The 20,487-nt window shown below is 37.0% G+C and overlaps 4 protein-coding genes across 4 annotated transcripts in view; 3 read left to right on the top strand and 1 right to left on the bottom strand.

The window, feature by feature from the left end:
- The window catches only part of sema4gb (sema domain, immunoglobulin domain (Ig), transmembrane domain (TM) and short cytoplasmic domain, (semaphorin) 4Gb), a 28,502-nt gene extending 21,277 nt beyond the window's left edge, over positions 1 to 7,225 (top strand). The window contains exons 11-15 of the mRNA XM_039665143.2: positions 13 to 235; positions 691 to 806; positions 922 to 1,076; positions 1,995 to 2,056; positions 2,478 to 7,225. Coding sequence (XP_039521077.2) covers positions 13 to 235; positions 691 to 806; positions 922 to 1,076; positions 1,995 to 2,056; positions 2,478 to 3,457 — 1,536 coding nt within the window. The 3' untranslated portion in view covers positions 3,458 to 7,225. The remainder of the gene's footprint in view (positions 1 to 12; positions 236 to 690; positions 807 to 921; positions 1,077 to 1,994; positions 2,057 to 2,477) is intronic.
- A 1,945-nt stretch (positions 7,226 to 9,170) lies between these two features.
- On the bottom strand, positions 9,171 to 10,587 carry mrpl43 (mitochondrial ribosomal protein L43). The gene is made up of 3 exons (XM_039665142.2): positions 10,306 to 10,587; positions 9,780 to 9,886; positions 9,171 to 9,607 (listed from the first exon to the last, which is right to left on the bottom strand). Exons 1-3 carry the CDS (start codon positions 10,434 to 10,436, stop codon positions 9,399 to 9,401), a joined length of 447 nt encoding a protein of 148 aa, XP_039521076.2. The 5' UTR covers positions 10,437 to 10,587; the 3' UTR covers positions 9,171 to 9,398.
- A 109-nt stretch (positions 10,588 to 10,696) lies between these two features.
- Positions 10,697 to 15,472, top strand: twnk (twinkle mtDNA helicase). The gene is made up of 6 exons (XM_039665140.2): positions 10,697 to 10,871; positions 11,370 to 12,757; positions 12,947 to 13,187; positions 13,373 to 13,480; positions 13,776 to 13,917; positions 14,675 to 15,472. Exons 2-6 carry the CDS (start codon positions 11,395 to 11,397, stop codon positions 15,026 to 15,028), a joined length of 2,208 nt encoding a protein of 735 aa, XP_039521074.2. The 5' UTR covers positions 10,697 to 10,871; positions 11,370 to 11,394; the 3' UTR covers positions 15,029 to 15,472.
- Positions 15,473 to 16,352: 880 nt separating this feature from the next.
- galk1 (galactokinase 1) lies at positions 16,353 to 20,097 on the top strand. Its single transcript, XM_039665141.2, has 8 exons — positions 16,353 to 16,735; positions 17,776 to 17,965; positions 18,287 to 18,406; positions 18,621 to 18,756; positions 18,872 to 19,053; positions 19,135 to 19,285; positions 19,480 to 19,642; positions 19,776 to 20,097. The coding sequence occupies exons 1-8, from the start codon at positions 16,565 to 16,567 to the stop codon at positions 19,845 to 19,847; spliced, it is 1,185 nt and encodes a 394-aa protein (XP_039521075.1). The 5' UTR covers positions 16,353 to 16,564; the 3' UTR covers positions 19,848 to 20,097.
- The last annotated feature ends 390 nt before the right edge of the window (positions 20,098 to 20,487 follow it).

Here is a 20,487-nt window from a genome sequence, read left to right as displayed (position 1 = left end):
CTTTCTCTTTAGTGTATAACTGATCAGCATCGTGCCCTGCTCCTAAATTCCTCCCGGGATCTCCCTGACAACACACTGAATTTTGCTCGGAGACACCCTTTAATGTCCAAACAAATCCAGCCAGTGGGAGGACATCCTCTGTTGCTCCAGAGGAGGGCGGACTACACCAAGATCGCTGTACAACAGGTTGTGGGTTTGGATGGACTCATCTATGACATGCTCTTCATTGGAACAGGTGCCTAATGGTTCATTTTTTCTTTTTTGGGATTGTTGTGATATCAAGATTAAAAAGGTTATTTGGATTTTGATATTAAGATTGTCAAAGTTTGAGGTTTGTTTTTGAAAGGAGTCTCTTATGCTCACCAATGCTGCATTTATTTGATAAAAATACTTATTCTATTTTAATATATTTTAAAATTAATTCCTGTTATTATTACTCCAGTCTTCAGTGTCACATGATACTTCTGAAATCATTTTAATATGCTGATTTGCTGTTCAAGAAACATTTCCTATTATCAATTATGAAAATATTTGTGCTGCTTGATATTTTTGTGGAAACTTTATTTCAGGATTTCAACATTTATATGAAAAAAAAAAATGCTTGCTGAATAAAAGATCAAAATCTTACTGACCCCAAAACTCTGAAGGGTGTATATTTGATTGAAACTTAGTTTTTCTTCTTCTCTCCAGATGAAGGCTGGTTACACAGGGCTGTTAAGATCAGAGACCGTGTGCATATCATTGAGGAGCTTCAGTTGTTCGAGGAGAAACAGCCAATCAATAACATGGTGATATCACAAAAACAGGTAGCCCGTTATACACCTAGCAGCTGTTAAAAACCAGCATCAAATCCAAGCATACAATACAAACACTTGTGTATCCCAAAAATAAATCTTACGATGTGCACTTTTTGTTCAACAGAACAGTATCTATGTGAGCGCCCCCTCTGGACTGGTGCAAGTACCCCTGTCATCCTGTGAGCGCTACCCATCCTGTTACGATTGTGTGTTTGCTCGAGATCCACTCTGTGGTTGGGATGGAAGAACGTGTGCTGAGATAACATCTTACGCTAACAGGTAAAAGCACACATCTTGTTTTTTTCAATAACACATGTATGTATTTAAATCTATACGAGTCCAAAAGTAATTTTCTTTGCTATACTTAATGGCAGGTGATTTAAGAAATAACGGCAGCTTATCACATACCAGCCTTTTTTTATATCTTCAGTATTGGATTTTTATAGGTTGATATTGGATATATGATTATCTCTGCTTACAATTATAATTCAAACAGTGTACATTTGCTATAGCAGATTTCAAAATGTATATTTATCTTTATTGTTGATATTATTGGATTTTATGTTGCTTTTTAACATTATTATTTGTGCATTTATTTTATTAGTACCCAGTATTACCCAGAATTTTAATATCAGTTGATAATATAATATAAATAAATATAATAATATATAAATATTTTTTTGCATTATTTTATATATATATACAGTATATATATATATTGTATGTACAGTATATACTGTATATATATTATATATACTATATACTGAATATAAATATAAACTGGATATAACGATTCTGTTGTTATTGTGTTGCATATGTATGATAAGCATCGCATGACATCCATTTCTTAATGAAAAGTTTGTTTGAGTCACATATGAGGAATATTGAGAAATAAGCAACTTTGGGTGTCTCAGATAAACCTGATTTTCCTCTAATGTAAACATTTTCCTCAGTGAGTGTCCGATTATTGTTCTTAAAATGTGATTTAAACCATGTAATGTTAAAGTTCCTAATAAGTTACCAGCCAACTGGGGAGGAAAGTCTTTTTCTTTTCTGGCTAAAACCAATTTTAACTACCATTTAGCTCTTGGGGAGTGTTCATTTTTGAACCCACTGTCCAAAACACATTTGCAGTAGTTCTGGATGCTTCGATTAATGGCTTTAATAAGTGCAACTGTGAATATGTGTTTCTTGTAGGTCCAGTCTCATCCAGGACGTCCAGATGGGAAGCAGAGGCTGTACTAATATTACAAATGATGGTGTGTTTGCATGGGAATTATTTCTGAGCAGCCTAGTCAGGTGACATTTAAAGTGATACTCCACTTTTTTTTTTTGGAAATAGGCTCATTAACAACTCCCCCAGAGTTAAACAGTTGAGTTTTACCGTTTTCGAATCCATTCAGCCGATTTTCTGATATTTAGAAGAATATCAGTAACCAGACAGTTTCTGGTCCCATTGACTTCCATAGTAGGAAAAAATATACTATGGAAATCAATGAGACCAGAAACTGACTGTATACTGATATTCTTCTAAATATCAGAAAATCGGCTGAATGGATTCGAAAACGGTAAAACTCAACTGTTTAACTCTGGGGGAGTTGTAAAATGAGCCTATTTCCAAAAAAAAAAGTGGAGTATCCCTTTAAGAATAGAGTAATAATGCCTCTTACGGTTTGCCAGGTTTCGTCATGCACCGGACACGTGCAGTGATGGAAGGGGATGATGTGCTGTTACAGTGTGAGATTCGCTCTAACCTGGCCACTCCTTACTGGACGCTGAACGGCCAGCAGCTGCAGGGTTATGGCGTGGAGTTTGGCTACCGCACGGGCAACGACGGCCTCCTCATCATCGGCGCTCAGAACCAGCAAAGTGGACACTACCGCTGTTACGCCGTGGAGAACGGCGTCTGGGTTCCCGTTCGCAGTTACGTGGTTAGAGTGCAACCCGTTCCGCCTCCTGCATCACATCTTTCAGAAAGCCCGACAGCTCTACCTGAAAGTTTCTTCACCACCAAAACTGTGCCAACTCCGAGTCCTTCCAGCGGCCCTGTTGAGCAGATCCTGTCACCCCCACCGGCCCCGTTGCCTTCTGGGCCGGAGTTCCAGACCTACAGGCACATGGAGGCCATGTATATCTCTCTGGTGGCTGTGCTCGGCGGGCTTTGCCTGGTACTAACGGTGGTCCTGCTGTACGTTAGCTTCTGTGCACACAACTCTCCCAATGCCAGAAAGTACTCCCAGCAAGCTTTATCTATGACCACGGCAAGCGAAAGAAAGAGGAGCTCGCACTTTGAGCTCAAAACCATCTCCAGCCACTGCAATGGCCGAATGGAGGGGCGTAGCAGAGCAACGTCGAGAGACGGAGAGTTTCTACAGATCATTCAAACGGACATCCAGACCACGCCGAGTGAGGAGCCTCCGCCCGCGCCACCACTTCCTATGCCCCCGCCCCTGCCCGCCTCGGAATACGCCAACGGACTGTCGGCCACGTTGCCCAGTGTGCTGAGAAAGATGAACGGGAACAGCTATGTGCTCTTGGGGCAATCGGACTCCGAAATGACGTCTCCGCTTTACCACTCCTTCACCGAGGAGCTCAACAGGATTCTAGAAAAGAGGAAACACACACAGTTGGACATCCAACCAGATGAGAGCTCGGTGTAGCATGATCTCACACTATTACAGCACCCTCTTGTGGTGTGGAGGCTTACATTTTGTATAAGACTTGTAGTAAGAGAACTGTGTTGAGAGAAGTTCTTCATAGTATCTCCGATATATACAACTTCAACTTATTTGGCTTGGCGCCTTTGTGAATCCTTTATTTGAAAATATGTTCGTGAAAATAATTCTGTGTTTGGTCAAATATTTACTTCTGTCAACTGTAGCTAAAGACTCCTAGACTGTGTAAAAACACTAAATGAGCTTCAATCAAGAACACACAAGACTGTGTTTAGTTAAGTTTCGTTTTAAAGGAGAATTAAGAGACTTCGAAACACTGTCCAAAGACTTTCTCAGCAAAGCAATGCATATTTGTACATAATCAACGTGGTATTATTGCTTAAATGCAGACGTTTACAGATTGCCTAATTGCACCTGATAATAATTTTAATAGTCATTTTCAAAACTACTTGGCTCGTTCATTGGAAATTCAGAAGGAGTTTGGGTTTTGAGACTACTGGCAACAATTCATGAGTGTGCGGGCACATGTTCTTGAGCTTTGGACTTTTTTAACAACACAATTTCACACTAGATTGCAGGAGCAGCGAGTGTTGACATCTGCAGATACAGAGGTGGTAATTTTCAGATCCACTCAGCTGTAGAACTCAACGCCTCTTTCAAGGATGAGTTGTGCTTTTCTTTAGCCGTGTGTCAGATGGAGTGAATGGATTTCAGAATGGAAGAATCACACTGTCTGATACATGATTTCGCTGTCAAATGCTGTCCAGTTTTGCGAGCATATGCTTTTTAACGTTTAAACGAGGCAAGAAATGCCAGGACCTTTGAAGTTTATTTGGAAGATAATGAGTTTGCATTCAGTTATTTTAATGCGTTATTCTTGTATCAAATGTGCCTGGTTAATGCCTGCTTTAAACTACGGACATTAATGTATTTCTCTTTGGGCTGTTAATTTAATGTTGTAATTTAGAGCAATTGAAAACAATCTGATGCATTATCATTCAAAAGTTTGGTCTCAGTCATATTTGAAAGAAGTCTCTAAGGCTCATCAAGGCTGCTTTTATTTGATTAAAAAATACAGTAAAACAGAATACAATTTAAAATAACTTTTTTATTTAAACATATTTAAATTTATTCCTGTGATGGCAAATTAGAATGTGTATCCTCATCATTCCTCCAGTCTTCACATGACCCTTCTAATGCTGATCCGGTGCTCAAAAAACATTTCTAATTATACATTTTGAAAATAGTTGTGTTGCCTAATATTTTTTGCAGAAACCATGATAAAAAAAAAAATCAGGACACTTTGATAAATAGAAAATTCATAAGAACAGCATTGATTTGAAATAGATTTTTTTCTAACAATGTAAAAATCTTTTGATCAATTGAATGCGTCCTTACTGAATAAAAGTATTAATTTCTCTTATAAAAGTATATATAACTCTTACTGACCCCAAACTTTTAAACAGTTATTAATATTAATGAAAATTCTAACAATTAATTATGCCACCTGACCAAACATAAAAAGAAAGAATTACTTGTAAATTAAACAACATATCAACTTTTTGTGATGTCTATTTATTGATTTACTACTATAATGACTAAACTATTATTTGGGAGAAATTGTAAGTAATTGAGATTAATTTGATTCAGCATATCATAATTATATTTAATTACATTTAAATTGACAGGCCTAAAATCCATATAGCAGTATATTTTATTATTGTGAGCCTGGTTTTGAGCTGGTTTGTAAACAGTGTTACACAGAGATGTTGAGTCAGCTCTTGTCATCTCTCCCTTGTGGCTTTCCCAGCTCGTGTTGCTCGGTTTGTCAGTGTTGCTGACAGGAACGGCACTGCTTTGCAAGGACTCCATCAAGATGCAAAGAGAGCAGTGGTGTCTTGTCTTAAGGCAGCAGATAGAGGAGGAGAGGCATGTTGTGCTTGGTTTGGCCAGAAGTCATGATGCTAACATGAGTGCGTCACACTTCAGCTCATCTCTTCTTCACCATCTCTCACTTTCCCTTCTCATTTACATGTTATGTTGCTTCCCCAAACTTCAACCACTTTTCCGATCTAAGTAAGATTTTTTAAATTTTTTACGTTGCATGCTGTCAGTATGTTGATGTTACATCAAAAATGCATTTCACTGATATAAATATGTTGTACAAGTCAATATAATGTCTAGTAGTGCTGTCTAATCGAATCTAAAAAAATGTTTAAAGAACATAGGTGTGTGTGAGTGTATGTATATATATAAATATATACACTATATATATTTTTATGTATACACACCCATATAAATATGTGTGTGTGTGTATATATACTATATATATATATATATATATATATATATATATACACAGCTCTGGAAATAATTAAGAGACCACTGCAAAATTATCAGTTTCTCTGGTTTACTACTTATAGATATGCGATTGGGTAAAATTAACATTTTTGTTTTATTCTATAAACTACTGACAACATTTCTCCCCAATTCCAAATAAAAATATTGTCATTTAGAGCATTTATTTGCAGAAAACAACAACTGGTCAAAATAACAAAAAAGATGCAGTGTTGTCAGACCTCGCAGACCAATAATGGATAGAAAAAAAGTTAATGTACATTTTTAAACAACACAATACTAATGTTTTAATTCAGAAAGAGTTCAGAAATCAATAGTTGGTGGAATAACCCTGTATTTCAATCACAGCTTTCATGCGTCTTGGCATGCTCTCCACCAGTATTTCACATGTATGTTGTGTGACTTTATGCCACTCCTGGTGCAAAAATTCAAGCAGCTCTGCTTTGTTTGATGACTTGTGACTCTCCATCTTCCTCTTGATCACATTCCAGAGGTTTTCAATGGGGTTCAGGTCTGGAGATTGGGCTGGCCATGGCTGGAAAAACCAATCCTCATTGTCGGGGAACATTGTCAGAGCTGAAGGAAGCAAGTTTTCTTCCAGGACAACCTTGTACGTGACTTGATTCATGCGTCCTTCACAAAGACAATCTGCCCGATTGGAGCCTTGCTGAAGCACCCCCAGATCAAGAGGTGAACTATTGTTCAAACATTTAAGGTCATTCGTTTATTTTTTGAAAGAAAGTAATACTTTTATTCAGCATAAAGTCCGAGGACGAATCCTTAAAAATGTGTCGCGGTTTCCACAAAAAAAAAAAACAAAAAAAAACAAAACAACTGTTTTCAATATGGATGATCATGTGACACTGAAGACTGGAATAATGCTGAAAATACAGCTTTGACTTCACAGGAATTACATTTTAAATATATGAATAATATATAGACAACTGTTATTTCAAATTGTAATATCTTTTTACTGTATTTTTGATCAAATAAATGCAACTTTGGTGAGCACAAGTGTGCATAAAAAGCATTAGGGAAAAGGTGAAGTTATATTTTAGTTAGAGATTACGAAGATAAACTGTTTTCTTTGGAATAGTGTGCACTGATGAATTGTTCATAGTATTAACATGTATTTTAGTGCTGTATGCCTATGGTGTACATCTAGTCATAAACTGTGATTCATTATAATTTAAATATTAGAGGTTTGCTGTCATTGTGTTTCTGAATATCCACTGCCTTCCCTATAATCGCACAAAACCTTTTGCACTTAATATTTTCCCAAAGTTTTTGCTATGCTTACATGTCAGTCACGGTGTGTATTCGGTTTCAATTTGGAGCTTATTCATACGAAACAATATCTGATGTTTACATCCTATTAAAGCATTTATTATGTCACTGCTTCTATATCTTGTGCGACCCAAAGGTTAAAGATTATTCTGCATGCAAGAAAGAAACCTCCGACTGTCACAGTTGGAGATTTTAACCAGATCCCCATCTGTATCAGGCCTGTTGGTATGTCCCCAATGTATCTGTTACTTAGCAACACAGCTCTTAATTTAGAACTTTCTTAAATCCACATAATAGGTCAAGCTAATTTTCAGTGGGGAGAAAAGATGTGATCAGAGCACTAGTATCATCAGGTTGTTATATATATACTTTTCTCTTGTGAACTGAATCATTAAAACATGCCTTGCATTGAGTAGATGCCCAGCCTTGAGCTATAGGTTACTACCCAGCAACCAATTCATCTCTGTTCTACATTGCGGCAGCAAAAAAAAAAAAAAAAAACTAAGCCTGTAGAAGTCATATTGTGTTCTGAATGTCTTAGTAGTCAAATTTTGTTAACAGAGTTTATCGTGCCGTTTAAAAAAAGCCAAAACTGTTAATACTGATTACAGCCAACATATTTTAATGTTCCCACCCCCAACATGATCAACGTCTGTGGCATACTGCGTTTATTGCTTTTTTGCCAGTAATACGTGGGAGTGAGAAAAGCTTTTCTCCTGTGCGCTCAAGCTTTGTGTCGCTGTCACTGTAGATTAAACACACACAATGCATGTTGGTTTCTCAGCTGCTGCAATCAACATAGATACTGAGGGGGAAAACACTTCTGGGTCATTCCGTGTCAACTCAACCAAAGGTCCCCGGCTCAAGAAAGGCAGGCAAACATTAATAGTGATGAATGCCTAAATATGAAATGTCATGGATGTATATTATTTACTGAGTAATTCACTGTTTTTGGAGCCCTTAGACGTGTTCCATGCAATTGTGCTGATAGAAAACAAGACAGGCTACATTTCTAGTTTAAAGATTATTTGTTCTTCAGATATTCCTTTTTAAAGAAAAAAATGATTGCTGTATGCAAAGTCACCCATATTTGGTTTTTGACCACTGAAAATGTGTACAATTTACCAATTTACTCAGAGGGCTGCTAACCTTTGAGGTTGACTTGGAATAATAATTATAGATTATGATGTGATTATATGATGTGGATACAAATTTGATTCATAAGGTAGCTTAGTGCCTACATATTAAGGCAACAAATCTACATCAACTGATGCTGTAAACATACATACCTGTCAGCTGATATTATTTAATATTAAAATTAACAACTCATTCCTACAATATTAATATAATGCAGTTTTATAAGAATGCTATATTATTTTTTGTAACACTTTAATTTAGGACTAGTTACTTATTAGCATGCATATTATTAGGAAATTGGCTGTTTATTAGTACTAATAAAGCATACAATTACACTTTATTCTGCATGACCATATTCTACATCCCTTAATCCTACCCTAATCTAACTTACCAACTATTAATAAGCAATTAGTAAATTTATTGAGGAATAGTTAATAATTAAAAGTCATGGAGAATTGTTTATTTGACCCTAATTTAAAGTGTGACCATATTTTTTAAATTATAGGAGTAAACATATAATACATATAGTGCATATATTTAGCAAAATGCTCCTCTCATGAGTTCATTTTCCTAACATGCTATATAGTCATTGGCTTTACGAAAGCTTTCTGCTTTTGAAATACTCATTAAACAATGACATGAGACATAATACATTTCATTAAGATGTACTGAATCTTTTAGCATAACTTCTTTTGTTCAGTCATGTTTATTTGGTGCTATAACTAGAAATAAACAGGAAGACAGATCTGTCCAGTTGGTTTTGTCACACTAAACGTAGAAATAAACATGTCAAATGTGCACTATAAACACGATATTTTAAAAGTAGGCTTTTATTAAGCTTAAAAGGGAGTGGAAAAATTACCCACCCTCTGCTTTTAAACATTTAAGGTTAAAAAATTCCCACTGGACACAAATGGATGATCATATTATAAGCAAAATTAATTGTTATATAATAAACTTTATCAAGCCACAAATAATCTGTAATAATTCATCAAACAGGAAAGTATCATTTTAGCAGTCTAGTAACAGTTCACTGCTTAAAACATCTAAATGATCATAGTACTGATTTTCATGCTGTGGCGGAGGAAGTTCACAGCTCACCCAACTTGTCACCACATCAATTAGGGAATAAATACAAAGCAAATTATTTTGTCTGTTGGCGCACTGGCTCGATGCTGGGGGGTCGATTTGTAAAGGGGTGCCACTGGCCCTGGATACTGGGACTGTCTGTGTGGAAGGGTTTTCGAATGCGGATGATGTCCAGTCCTGACTGGTTGGACATCTTGGTTATGAGTTCGGAAATCTGCTGCGATGTTTTGTTGGTGACCATCTCCTCCTTCACATTACCATTCACTGCATAGATCAAATAAAAACAGTGAGCACACTGGTATTTTATATATATTTGACAACAACAAATTGTATAAACATTTAGTCATTACTGCAGGAAACAACAATATGGTGTACCTGTAAGCCAGCAAAGCAGATTAAAACATTTTGATAAAATATCAGGAAAGGTAAGACTTACAATATTCAGCTACTATTTTAGGAATTCTGCAGGACTGAGGGGAGATGTAAATCACAGTTCCGGGGTTATTTTTGGCAAAGTCCACCACACCTTCCTCAATAAAATCTCTGGAGGAATATATTAGCATTAAATGATTTACAATAAGGAACAAAAATAATGCACAATGTAAAAGGATCTCACTGAAACGTGTTACTCAAATTAAATTACCTCACAAATATTTGCAACAACAACTGTATTACATACTACACTACAAAAAACTTTATACAAATTTAACAGTTAAATAATTAATCAATAAAATTTAATATATTAAAATAAATATTCATATTTTATCATAAAGCCTTAGACTATTTAAATTTTACTTCTTGAAAATGGTGATTTTATTTAATCTATCATGTTGCATTATCTCGGATAAACACACAAAAAATATAAATAATCAGATATTCACTCTCCATACAGAGTGATCATTCTATGGGTAGTTGATGTAGAATGTTATTATACATGATCAACACAGTTGATGTAAACCCACCTGACTCCTAAAGAGCCCTGTCCTTTCTTTGAGAAAACCAGAGAGATTCGCTTTAGCTGACAAACATAGCGGCCCACTCCATTGTGAAGAACGCTCTGTAAAAAACGACTCGGTGTTCCTCGAGCAGTCATGTCCACCTTTTCAGAGATGCAACATTCAGTTCAACTTACTATTTGATTGTTGTCAGAATTGGTTAGAAAAATATCACGCACGTTGAATTAATAGATTTAGAGGACAACTGTCAGAAGACATGTGTAATGTCAGGTACGTTGCTAATTGTCGTCCGGGTGGAAATAGAAGCTGTGGATCAGAAGTGATCGAGATTCAGTTTTGTAACAAACAGAAAATTCCCAATAACTTTATTACAGCGAATTTGACAATGACCGTTTACTTATTTTTTAAATATATGTTTATTATGATTTAAAGCTACACAGTCTAATTCGCTTTGCCTTAACACAACACGACAAGATTTTCAAGTTTCACACGGAAGTATTTTTGATGTCGGACCTCGCGTTCAGTGGGACATGCATACACATGATGCAGATTGGCGCGCTTCTTACAGTTTAGTAAGTTTATGTCAAATCTTTACGGTATATGCGTTTCTTACACATATTTCCGGCCAAAGTTTCTCTTCACTTGCTTACTTTTATAGATACACGTACATAATAAATTGTTGAGTAATTGCGATATAGGTCATGCATACTGTAACGTTATACAGTTATTTTTGGTGACGCTTTATAATAGCTTTAATAAATCCGTTGCAAGCATTAGAATAGTTCACGTAATTACATTAATTAGAGTTTCATGACATTTGCAACAATTTCAATGCACATCCACTAATGATCTGTTATACATGAATGGATTAATGATTGTTAATGTTGTGATTGATATGTTATTGCTGTTATGGAGTAAAAATTCATGATATCATCTAAATATCTTAATATACTGAAATTCAGAGTTTAAATAGTTTTTTTTTTTCATAGTTTTTTTTTTTCTTGTTCTGTTTCAGCCACATTTTTTAAACTGCATATTGTAATTGAGCAAATTGTCTATAATCAATGCAGGTCTGATGTTCTGAATTAACCGCAAATGTGGAGGAGCAGGTTTCTCAAGGGAGCAGGCTGTCTCTTGCAGGGGATGGGCTGTAGTCCCAGTAAACCCTCTCATCTTTCTCTCTGGAGATATCTATCTCTTTGCCAGCCCTGCCTCAATCCAGTCCTACAGCACTCTTTTAGGGTGCCAACCTTGTATTGTTTTAAAAACCGATTAAGACCCACTGTTGCCTTATATTTCTGCAGAACGTTAAGAAAAGATGCAAAGACTATAACCGATTTCTCTGCCCAGCCCCTCACAGTGACTGATATCAAACAGTATCTTCGCTCTAAAGATATCCCTTTCCATGATGGCTACAGCTGCTTACATGCTCCTAGTATTTTCCTGCAACCAGCCCCTGAGGGATCTGGAAGAGAAAACTACTCGCTGTTTATCGATAAAACCACCGGACAGTTTCTGTGTAAAGAGACTTTAGTGGAGGGGAGCTGGGAGGACCTCCAAGATTGCATTGAGGTGATGTTGAATGAGGGTCAGACGTCCATCAGCCCTAATGTGCTGCTGGGGTTTCCTGAGAGCTTGGAGGAGCAAGAAGAAACAGAGATGGAGATGAAGGAGGTGCAACGAATTTGGAGCAGCTCCGTGCCATTTTCCGACCTCCTGGAAGAGGAAGTGCAGCTTGTTAAAGCCATGTTCCAGATCAGTAAACTCACTAATGCCACACTGAAGAAATTTGGGGTCAGGTTCTTCAAACCCACTAAGAGTCTGGTGTTCCCCTGGTTTAGTGGACGTGACTCGAGCCTCCGGGGTGTTAAATTGCTTTCCGCTGCCGTGAAAGATGATGGACGGGTGGTCTACTCTGAAGCCACAGTACCAAAAGTCTACAGCTACCACAACCTCTTCGGCCTGCCTTTGATAGGACGGAAAGACGCTGAAGTTGTGCTCACGGGACGCGAGGTGGACAGCATGGCAGTGAGTCAGGCTACAGGTCTTCCATCTTTGGCCTTGCCGCGGGGTGTAAGCTGTCTGCCCCCTATCCTCCTGCCTTATCTGGAGCAATTCAAGAAAGTCACACTGTGGCTTGGGGGAGATATGCGCTCCTGGGAAGCCTCAAAAATATTCTCCAGGAAACTTGGACTGAAACGCTGCTCTCTGATCCGGCCAGGGGAGTTTCAGCCGTGCCCCAGTGAGGCTTTGGCCCAGGGCAGGAACTTGGTGCGAATTGTCAAGGCTTCCATCCCTGCTGCCCACAAGTCCATTGTGTCCTTCAAACAACTAAGAGAGGATGTGTACGGGGAACTGGCTAATGTGGAGCAAGTGGCTGGGATACAGTGGTCTCGATTCACTGAGCTTAATCGAATCCTCAAAGGTCATCGCAAGGGGGAGCTGACGGTTTTTACAGGTACAGTCAACACAGGATTGCACTCTAACCATTTTTCTTCAAAGGTTTTTATTATTTATTAAGTAATATAAATGTAAAATAATATAAATTAATATATACATGTGTTAAATATAAAAATATGTGCATATAAATATTATATAAGCAATAAAAATTAGATTAAAAAAAATGTGTGTATATTTGTATATGTAGGTCCCACAGGCAGTGGAAAGACCACCTTCATCAGCGAGTGTGCCCTAGATCTGTGCATGCAGGGTGTCAACACATTATGGGGCAGCTTTGAAATCAACAATGTGCGCCTGGCCAAAATTATGCTGACCCAGTTTGCCAAGCAAAGGCTGGAGGAGAACCTGGACCAATATGACATGTGGGCCGATAGGTTTGAGGATCTGCCTCTCTTCTTTATGACATTCCATGGACAGCAGAACATCAAGTAAATCATTGCAATTCTTTTGTCAAAATGTAATACATAGTTTGATTGTAAACAAGGGATTGTATTGCAAGTCATTTGGATTTGTAATGTAGGCTCTTACATAGATTTTTATATTTTCATTTTGCAGAGGACCAGCTTCTTCTCATGATATTTAAATATGAAATGCCATTTTTGTCCCTGTACAGGACTGTGTTGGATACCATGCAGCATGCCGTTTACCTGTATGACATCAGTCATGTGATCATTGACAACCTGCAGTTTATGATGGGTCAAGAGAACCTGTCTCTGGACAAGTGAGGCAATCATTTTAATATGCTATTTATTCAGAGTTCCCATGGTCCTGAAAAATATAGAGGAATTTCAAAAGTGTGATTACCATGCTTGAAAAAAATCATGAAAATGAATGGAAATATTAAATAGTCATGGAAATTTTTAAGTGCTTGCTCACTGCTCAGTTATCAAGTGTTTCTTCAGCTTGAAACTTTTAATTCTGGGTCATACTACTCACCAATCCTTACCAATTAATCAAATAATTACAATTGTCAGATTACTAATGATGATTTTTTCTTACATATGTTTTTTTATCAGATTTGCAGTACAAGACCACATAATTGGAGCATTCCGGAAGTTTGCCACAAACAGCTGCTGTCACGTGACCTTAATTATCCACCCTCGGAAAGAAGAGGATGATAAAGAACTGCAGACAGCATCCATCTTTGGCACAGCCAAGGTTAGTACATAAAGACCATCTCTGCTTGTTTATTTCTCTGCAACTTCAGTTGAGCTGTAAACTTGGTATCCAGATTTTAGATAGATTTCTTTGTCATTGTACAATTTACATACAATGCAATTTTACATGATTAGTTTCCATGTATAATACATTTTTATGTAGTAAGCTCACTTAAAGGGATAGTTCAGTCAAAATTGAAAACTAGCCCATGATTTAATATATATATGTATAATAAAAATTATTGTATTCGTCCTTGATTGTATTGTATTTGATTGTATTGTACCTAGGATGACTTAGGATGAGCTAATTTTCATTTTTGGGTGAGCTATTCCTTTAAGGACTTGTTTAGTAAAATTTTACCAAGAAATAAATGATTATTAACTTTTTTGCACTTGAGATTTAAAACGCTAAAGAGACAACATAGCTTCTCCAGTTCCAAGGTTTGGATAAATTATATTTAATGAAACAAAGTAATTACACAGACATTCACAATAGATCAAAAAACCCATCAATTCCTTAGATCAAATGAAATATACATTTTTGCATACAAAAAATAAAGTAAAATAAATAAAAACTAGAACCATCTTGTAAAATCTTAACTGCTGTGTTTTTCTTTTTCTTTTCTATTTATTTTTTTATGCAACCCTTGTATTTTTTACCATGAAGATAGCCTAAGAATCTGATATGGCATTAAAACTTATACTACTACAGTATAATAAAATCTACCAGGTCTAATGTATAGTTTTCCTCACATCAGGCCAGTCAGGAGGCAGATAACGTGCTCATCCTTCAGGAGAAGAAGTTGGTGACGTGTCCTGGCCGAAGGTCCCTTCAGGTGGTCAAGAACCGCTTTGATGGGGACGTGGGGATCTTTCCCTTAGAATTTAATAAAGCCTCACTTACCTTCTCTGCTCCTGTGAAAGGAAAGCAGAAACTTCGGAAGGTGACAGTGGACAAGAATAACAGCACAGAGGAAATAGAGGAGATTGAACTCAAAGAAACAAGTGAGAAACCCGTCAAGTCTGCAAAAGCCAAGACCTCAAAGACAAAGACAGTTAAGGGGTCAGCGGCAGGAAAGGGTTCCACAGATGGAGAACCAAAGAATCAGTAGCTCAGAGAATTCATCGATTGCAAGAAGTCAAGTAAAATGTGGAAGACATTAAAATGTAATGTTATGTTAACACACATTGTTTGTAGAGGTGGTTCTGGATGGATAGTTAGTATTTTTAGAGCCTCTTAAATATTATGAAATGTTTCATACATACAATGATTTTATATGCACCCAAATGAAACAAATTATTTTTGTTTAAAAATTGTTATTTGATGGTTTAAATGATACAAGACCATTATATGTATGTGATACAAGACCCGTAAAGCTGCATTTGTAGGGATCCGGCCATACATTTCATTAATGTTAATCCATTTTATGGATTATGTCCAAACATGTTATGTGATCTATTTCTGTTTCTACTGTTACGGTAGGAGAAAAATGTCACAAATAAGCTATTTAAAGAAGGCTGTGAAAACTGTTAATAAAGTGTTTTGTAGACAGTTCTGACAGTTCTTCTTAATAATCAATACAAAAGTCTTTATTGCCTATTACAGCAATCAAACGGTTGCTATAATTCCTGACAAGCTTTTTGCATGTCTCCACTGGTATTTTTGCCCATTCATCTTTAACAATGAGCTTCAACTCTTTCAGCTTGAGGGTCTTCTTGCCATCACCCTGGCCTTTAGCTCCCTCCACAGATTCTCAATGGGATTTAAGTCAGGACTCTGGCTGGGCCACTGCAAAACAGTAATGTTTTTGTCTGCTAACCATTTCTTCACTACTTTTGCTGTGTGTTTTGGGTCGTTGTCGTGCTGAAATTTCCACTGGTCCCCAAGGCCAAGTTTCTCTGCAGACTGCCTGATGTTGTTGTTGAGAATCTTGATGTATTGCTCCTTTTTCATGGTGCCGTTTACTGGGTTCCCTGGCCACCGGTTGAAAAACACCCCCAAAACATTAGGGTTCCCACCACCATGTTTGACAGTGGGGATTGTGTTTTTAGGGTTGAAGGCTTCTCCCTTTTTCACCAAATGAAGGCTACATTATTGTGGCCAAACAATTCAATTTTTGTTTCATCTGTAGGCGTTGATCTTTTACCTGTCATAGATAGGCACATTCCTCAACGAGTCGTTCCCTGGGCTTGTTTTTGATCTAACATGGAAGTTTTCAGTTCTGAAACTAAAGATATAATAACCTCTTATTCATGGAAGTTTTCAGTTCTAACACTTAAGAATTAATCAATAATAAAAGTCATGGAGACAATAACTGTAGCCTATCTTTCAATATGGTTTTATAAATTTCATGGATATAGGCTTGCCATATCTTACAGGGTGGAACAGGACCATTCTGCAGCATGTTGTCACAGCATGTCATATGACTTTTGCACCACCAATCAGGACCATTGTAGGAAGTGACCTGGCTTGTTTGTGTTCCTTACACGAACTTTATGGATTAATTCAGTTTTGTTCCACGGCGTATCGACTGCTGTAAATTGTTTGCTCGGTTATTTAAATTGCATGGCTTCAGCTAACGAGAATCTGTCGAAAACAGAATAAGGCATACCTTTTTCACTTAAAGTTACTGTAATATTGCGCAACAATGACAAACATTTGTCCAATTAAAAATGTTGCAGATTTAGTTTCTGAGGCTCGTCGTGTGTACCGGGAAACATTTGATGGGGATAATGCCAATGTTGCAGTTTGTGCCCCAGGACGTGTGAATTTAATCGGAGAACACACAGATTATAATGAAGGATTTGTCCTCCCAATGGTAATAACACTTTCATGACTAAATTTTTAACAGCATGTTGGTAAATAAATAACATAAAACAATTAATAAGTTGTAAAGAAATTGTGTGGCAATATTTACGACATTATTTTGACGCAAAGTGATGTGAAACGAATGGAATGATTCAGTTGAAATGATCAATCCAGAGCCATGACTCTGGATCAATCAATTCGTTTTGTCTTGAAAAACTTCCAAAATAAAAGTTTGTGTTTACATAATATATGTGGGTGCACTGTGTATAATTATTTTGTACATATATAAATACACACACACACACATGCATGTATATTTAAGAAAATATTATTTGTATGTAAAATATTTATATTTATATAAATTATATATCTATATACAGTACATGAAAATATTTCTTAAATATATACAAGCATGTGTGTGTATTTATATATATAAAATAATTATACACAATGCACCCACATATATTATGTAAACACAAACTTTTATTTTGGATGCGATTAATCGTTTGATAGCCCATACACTTTAGTGTTGTATAGTGTAGAGGAAAATAATAACTATGTTATACATTTATTTTATGAGAATCATGCAAACAACAATCTGAAGTGCACATGAAATTGCAACTTCCTTATTAATAAAAAAGTAAAGGAGGAGAAATTGAGCTTGTGATGACATTATTATTACGTTGTCTTGATTTAATCCGAACGTTTGAATCAAATTATTTGAAAGAACCGATTCCCGGGAATGAATCAAACTTCCCAGCTCTAATGCAAAGACAAAGAGACTTGTTACTTGACATTTATGATGTGTTGTTTCTTTGTCATAAATTGCAGGCTATCTTATCTTGCAGAACTGATATCTGAGCAATGGAAATTATGGATTGTCCTTTCACATCATTGATGATAGGCCTACTTTCTATTGTGTGATCAAGTTACACATTTCCAACTCTCCTCATTAATAGGAACTAGTGATAAGAACAAACTCTCCTCAGATCAAACCCAGCAATTACGCACTGACAATCTGAGTTATGAAGTTTGTTTGAATGGTTGCAGGCCTTGCCAATGGTGACAGTAATGGTGGGCAGCAAAACGTCTGACCAGAAGTGCTGTGTTGTAACTCTGACTGAAGCTGCTGATGAGCCCAGGATGGTGGACTTTGATCTCCCAAATGAACTGACCCCACTTTTAAGAGGGCAGCCAAACTGGGCCAATTATGTAAAGGGAGTTGTACAGCACTACAGAGGTAATCTTTTGCAAACATTTTTTGTCTATCTGGCAAAAAGGGAAGTAATGAGGAAGTGCACTTTTAGTCTGTCTCTAGGATGAAATGTGACCCTAGGGGCTCATGCTGAGGACTAACTTTTTTAATGCAGTGTTTCCAATACTTGCAACACTTGCAGAATAGTTGCTGAGCACACTGTTGTCTTACTCTGAAAGCAACAATAGATTAAAAATATATATGTGTTGCAGAACGGAGTATGTTAATCTTATGAATTTATTTCTAAACTGAACCTGATCAAGCCTAATAATAGTATTGCTTTCATCATGTCTTCTCTTTACACAGCAAGGCCCATCCCTGGCTTTAGAGCTGTAATAGCCAGTAGTGTGCCACTAGGAGGCGGACTCTCCAGCTCAGCCTCACTTGAAGTGGCTGTGTACACCTTCCTGCAGCAGTTATGTCCAGGTAATCAATTCTGAGTCACACACTTTTAATTTGGCCTTTGTAAAATTCCCATTCATTTTTTAGTTACTGATAAGATATAAAGCATTAAGAGTAAGACTGTAATTGAAAGTATTATGTTTATGCTTCGCACCTTTCACAAATGGAAAATTATGGGAAAAGTAATTTTGATCAAATGGATTCATCTTTGGTGAACATGATTTCTCCACCTCCACAGATGATGGGAATCAGGTAGCAAAGGCAGTGGCCTGTCAGCAGGCTGAACACACTCATGCTGCTGTGCCCTGCGGCATCATGGACCAGTTTGTGTCTGTTCTAGGTAAAGAGGGCCATGCGTTACTCATTGACTGCAGGTAAGTAGATTTGCCGATCAATATTCTTCTGTCAGATTAGAATGAATCAGTTATATTTAGTCGCTCATTTACAAAAATAATATTAAATGCAAAAAAATAAATGCAATCTTTTCAGATCTTTGGAAGCCACCGCTGTCCCTTTAGCTGACCCTGGAGTTGTAATCCTGATCACTAATTCCAACATTAGACATTCGCTCACTGGCAGCGAGTATCCCACCAGACGAAAACAATGCGAGAATGCAGCAAAGGTTTTGGACAAGAGAAGTCTAAGAGAGGCTACTTTACAGGATTTGGAGGGTAAGATAAAGAAAGATTTTGGCACCAGGTCATTCCATAATAAAATATACATATTTTGTGAAAATCTGAATTTATTCATAGCTGCCAAGGATCGACTGGACAGTGTGACATACCGACGGGCACGTCATGTGATCGAGGAGATCGAACGCACGGCGCAAGCTGCCGAGGCACTCAAGAGAGGCGATTACAAAGAGTTTGGGAGGCTGATGGTAGAAAGCCACAATTCTCTTAGGTAAACTTCTACAATTGGAGCAAGATTATAATGTTGGAAGACTAACAGAAGTCAAATCCTTGAAAACATGCCATGATTAGAAGTAATTTTCAGTGACTGAAATGTTGTTTGCTTAACCCAGTTGTTCGATAGGTGACAGTTAAAAGGCTTTTAATGAATCATTTTTTGACTGGGGTTGATATTGTTTGTTTCAGGGATAATTACGAGGTCAGTTGTCCAGAATTGGACGAGCTGGTGTCGGCAGCACTGGAGGTGGATGGGGTGTTCGGGAGCCGGATGACAGGGGGAGGGTTCGGTGGATGCACAGTTACATTGCTTCAGGCTTATGCCACGGAGAAAGCAGTGAAACATATTCAGGTTTTTACAAGTTTAAGATCATCTGTGAATCTTTCTATGACAATTTAATCCAAAGAAATGGCTGAACTGCGTATTCTGGATATTTCAGGAAATATGATTATTTGTATAACAACTTTTTTCTGTGTATTTACAGGAGAAATATCATGGAACTCCGACTTTCTTCATAACCACCCCATCAGAAGGAGCTCATGCTTGCAGTCTATGATTTTTAACCAGTGCTAACTTAGCAAGTCATTGGATTTCCGTGTAATTTTTTTTATCACTTATACGCATACTTATTTAGAATCAGTTCTCTCCCATCAATGCCACAAATTTTGCTACATAAATCCTTTTCACATCCTTTTTTAACACCTGTGCATGCTTTACAATGATTGCGTTCAGAAGCCTAATTTCCCACAAAGAATTTATGTTTAAAATAAAGGGTATTTATGTAATAAAGCAATTATGTAATATAAGGAATTGTATTTGCCTTTATTTAACCAAACTTCCAGCCTCAGCTCATTCAGAAATGCCAGTACTCTATACATAGGAGCCTGATAAAAATATTAAATTGGAGACTTTTGCTTCTGAAGTCTTCATATATAGCACGTACAAACTTATGATGTGTACTATTATACTTTAAGTAGCATTGTGGTAATGAGGATGGAGGGGGGGGGGGCTATATAGGCGTACATCTCATCTATTTACTTAATAAATAAGCTCAAGAGTTTAAAATAAACTTAAACAGACTTTTATATGATGTTTTTTTGTTATAAATTTTAGTGGGTCATAGAGTTTGTGCTCAGAGTTTAGTGGGTGCGCCCCCTGCTGGCCGCGAACTGAGCTGTCCCGGAAAGCGTTTGTTC

Source organism: Pimephales promelas, chromosome 17 (assembly GCF_988280905.1).
Source record: "Pimephales promelas chromosome 17, fPimPro1.hap1.1, whole genome shotgun sequence".
In the NCBI taxonomy this organism is placed as follows: domain Eukaryota; kingdom Metazoa; phylum Chordata; class Actinopteri; order Cypriniformes; family Leuciscidae; genus Pimephales; species Pimephales promelas.
The sequence above is the reverse complement of the archived record's forward strand: the minus strand, read 5'-3'. Positions and strand labels throughout refer to the sequence as shown.

What these genes read in the sequence shown, in the direction of transcription:
- mrpl43 (XM_039665142.2), bottom strand. Translation starts at nt 10,436, where the DNA reads ATGACTGCTCGAGGAACACCGAGTCGTTTTTTACAGAGCGTTCTTCAC. An exon ending in CAGGGCTCTTTAGGAGTCAG is followed by an intron (nt 9,887 to 10,305) that starts GTGGGTTTACAT and finishes ATATTCCTCCAG; the next exon opens with AGATTTTATTGAGGAAGGTG. An exon ending in TAAAATAGTAGCTGAATATT is followed by an intron (nt 9,608 to 9,779) that starts GTAAGTCTTACC and finishes TGATCTATGCAG; the next exon opens with TGAATGGTAATGTGAAGGAG.
- twnk (XM_039665140.2), top strand. Translation starts at nt 11,395, where the DNA reads ATGTGGAGGAGCAGGTTTCTCAAGGGAGCAGGCTGTCTCTTGCAGGGG. An exon ending in GAGAACCTGTCTCTGGACAA is followed by an intron (nt 13,481 to 13,775) that starts GTGAGGCAATCA and finishes TTTTTTTATCAG; the next exon opens with ATTTGCAGTACAAGACCACA. An exon ending in CCATCTTTGGCACAGCCAAG is followed by an intron (nt 13,918 to 14,674) that starts GTTAGTACATAA and finishes TCCTCACATCAG; the next exon opens with GCCAGTCAGGAGGCAGATAA.
- galk1 (XM_039665141.2), top strand. Translation starts at nt 16,565, where the DNA reads ATGACAAACATTTGTCCAATTAAAAATGTTGCAGATTTAGTTTCTGAG. An exon ending in AAGGATTTGTCCTCCCAATG is followed by an intron (nt 16,736 to 17,775) that starts GTAATAACACTT and finishes GAATGGTTGCAG; the next exon opens with GCCTTGCCAATGGTGACAGT. An exon ending in GCGTTACTCATTGACTGCAG is followed by an intron (nt 18,757 to 18,871) that starts GTAAGTAGATTT and finishes CAATCTTTTCAG; the next exon opens with ATCTTTGGAAGCCACCGCTG.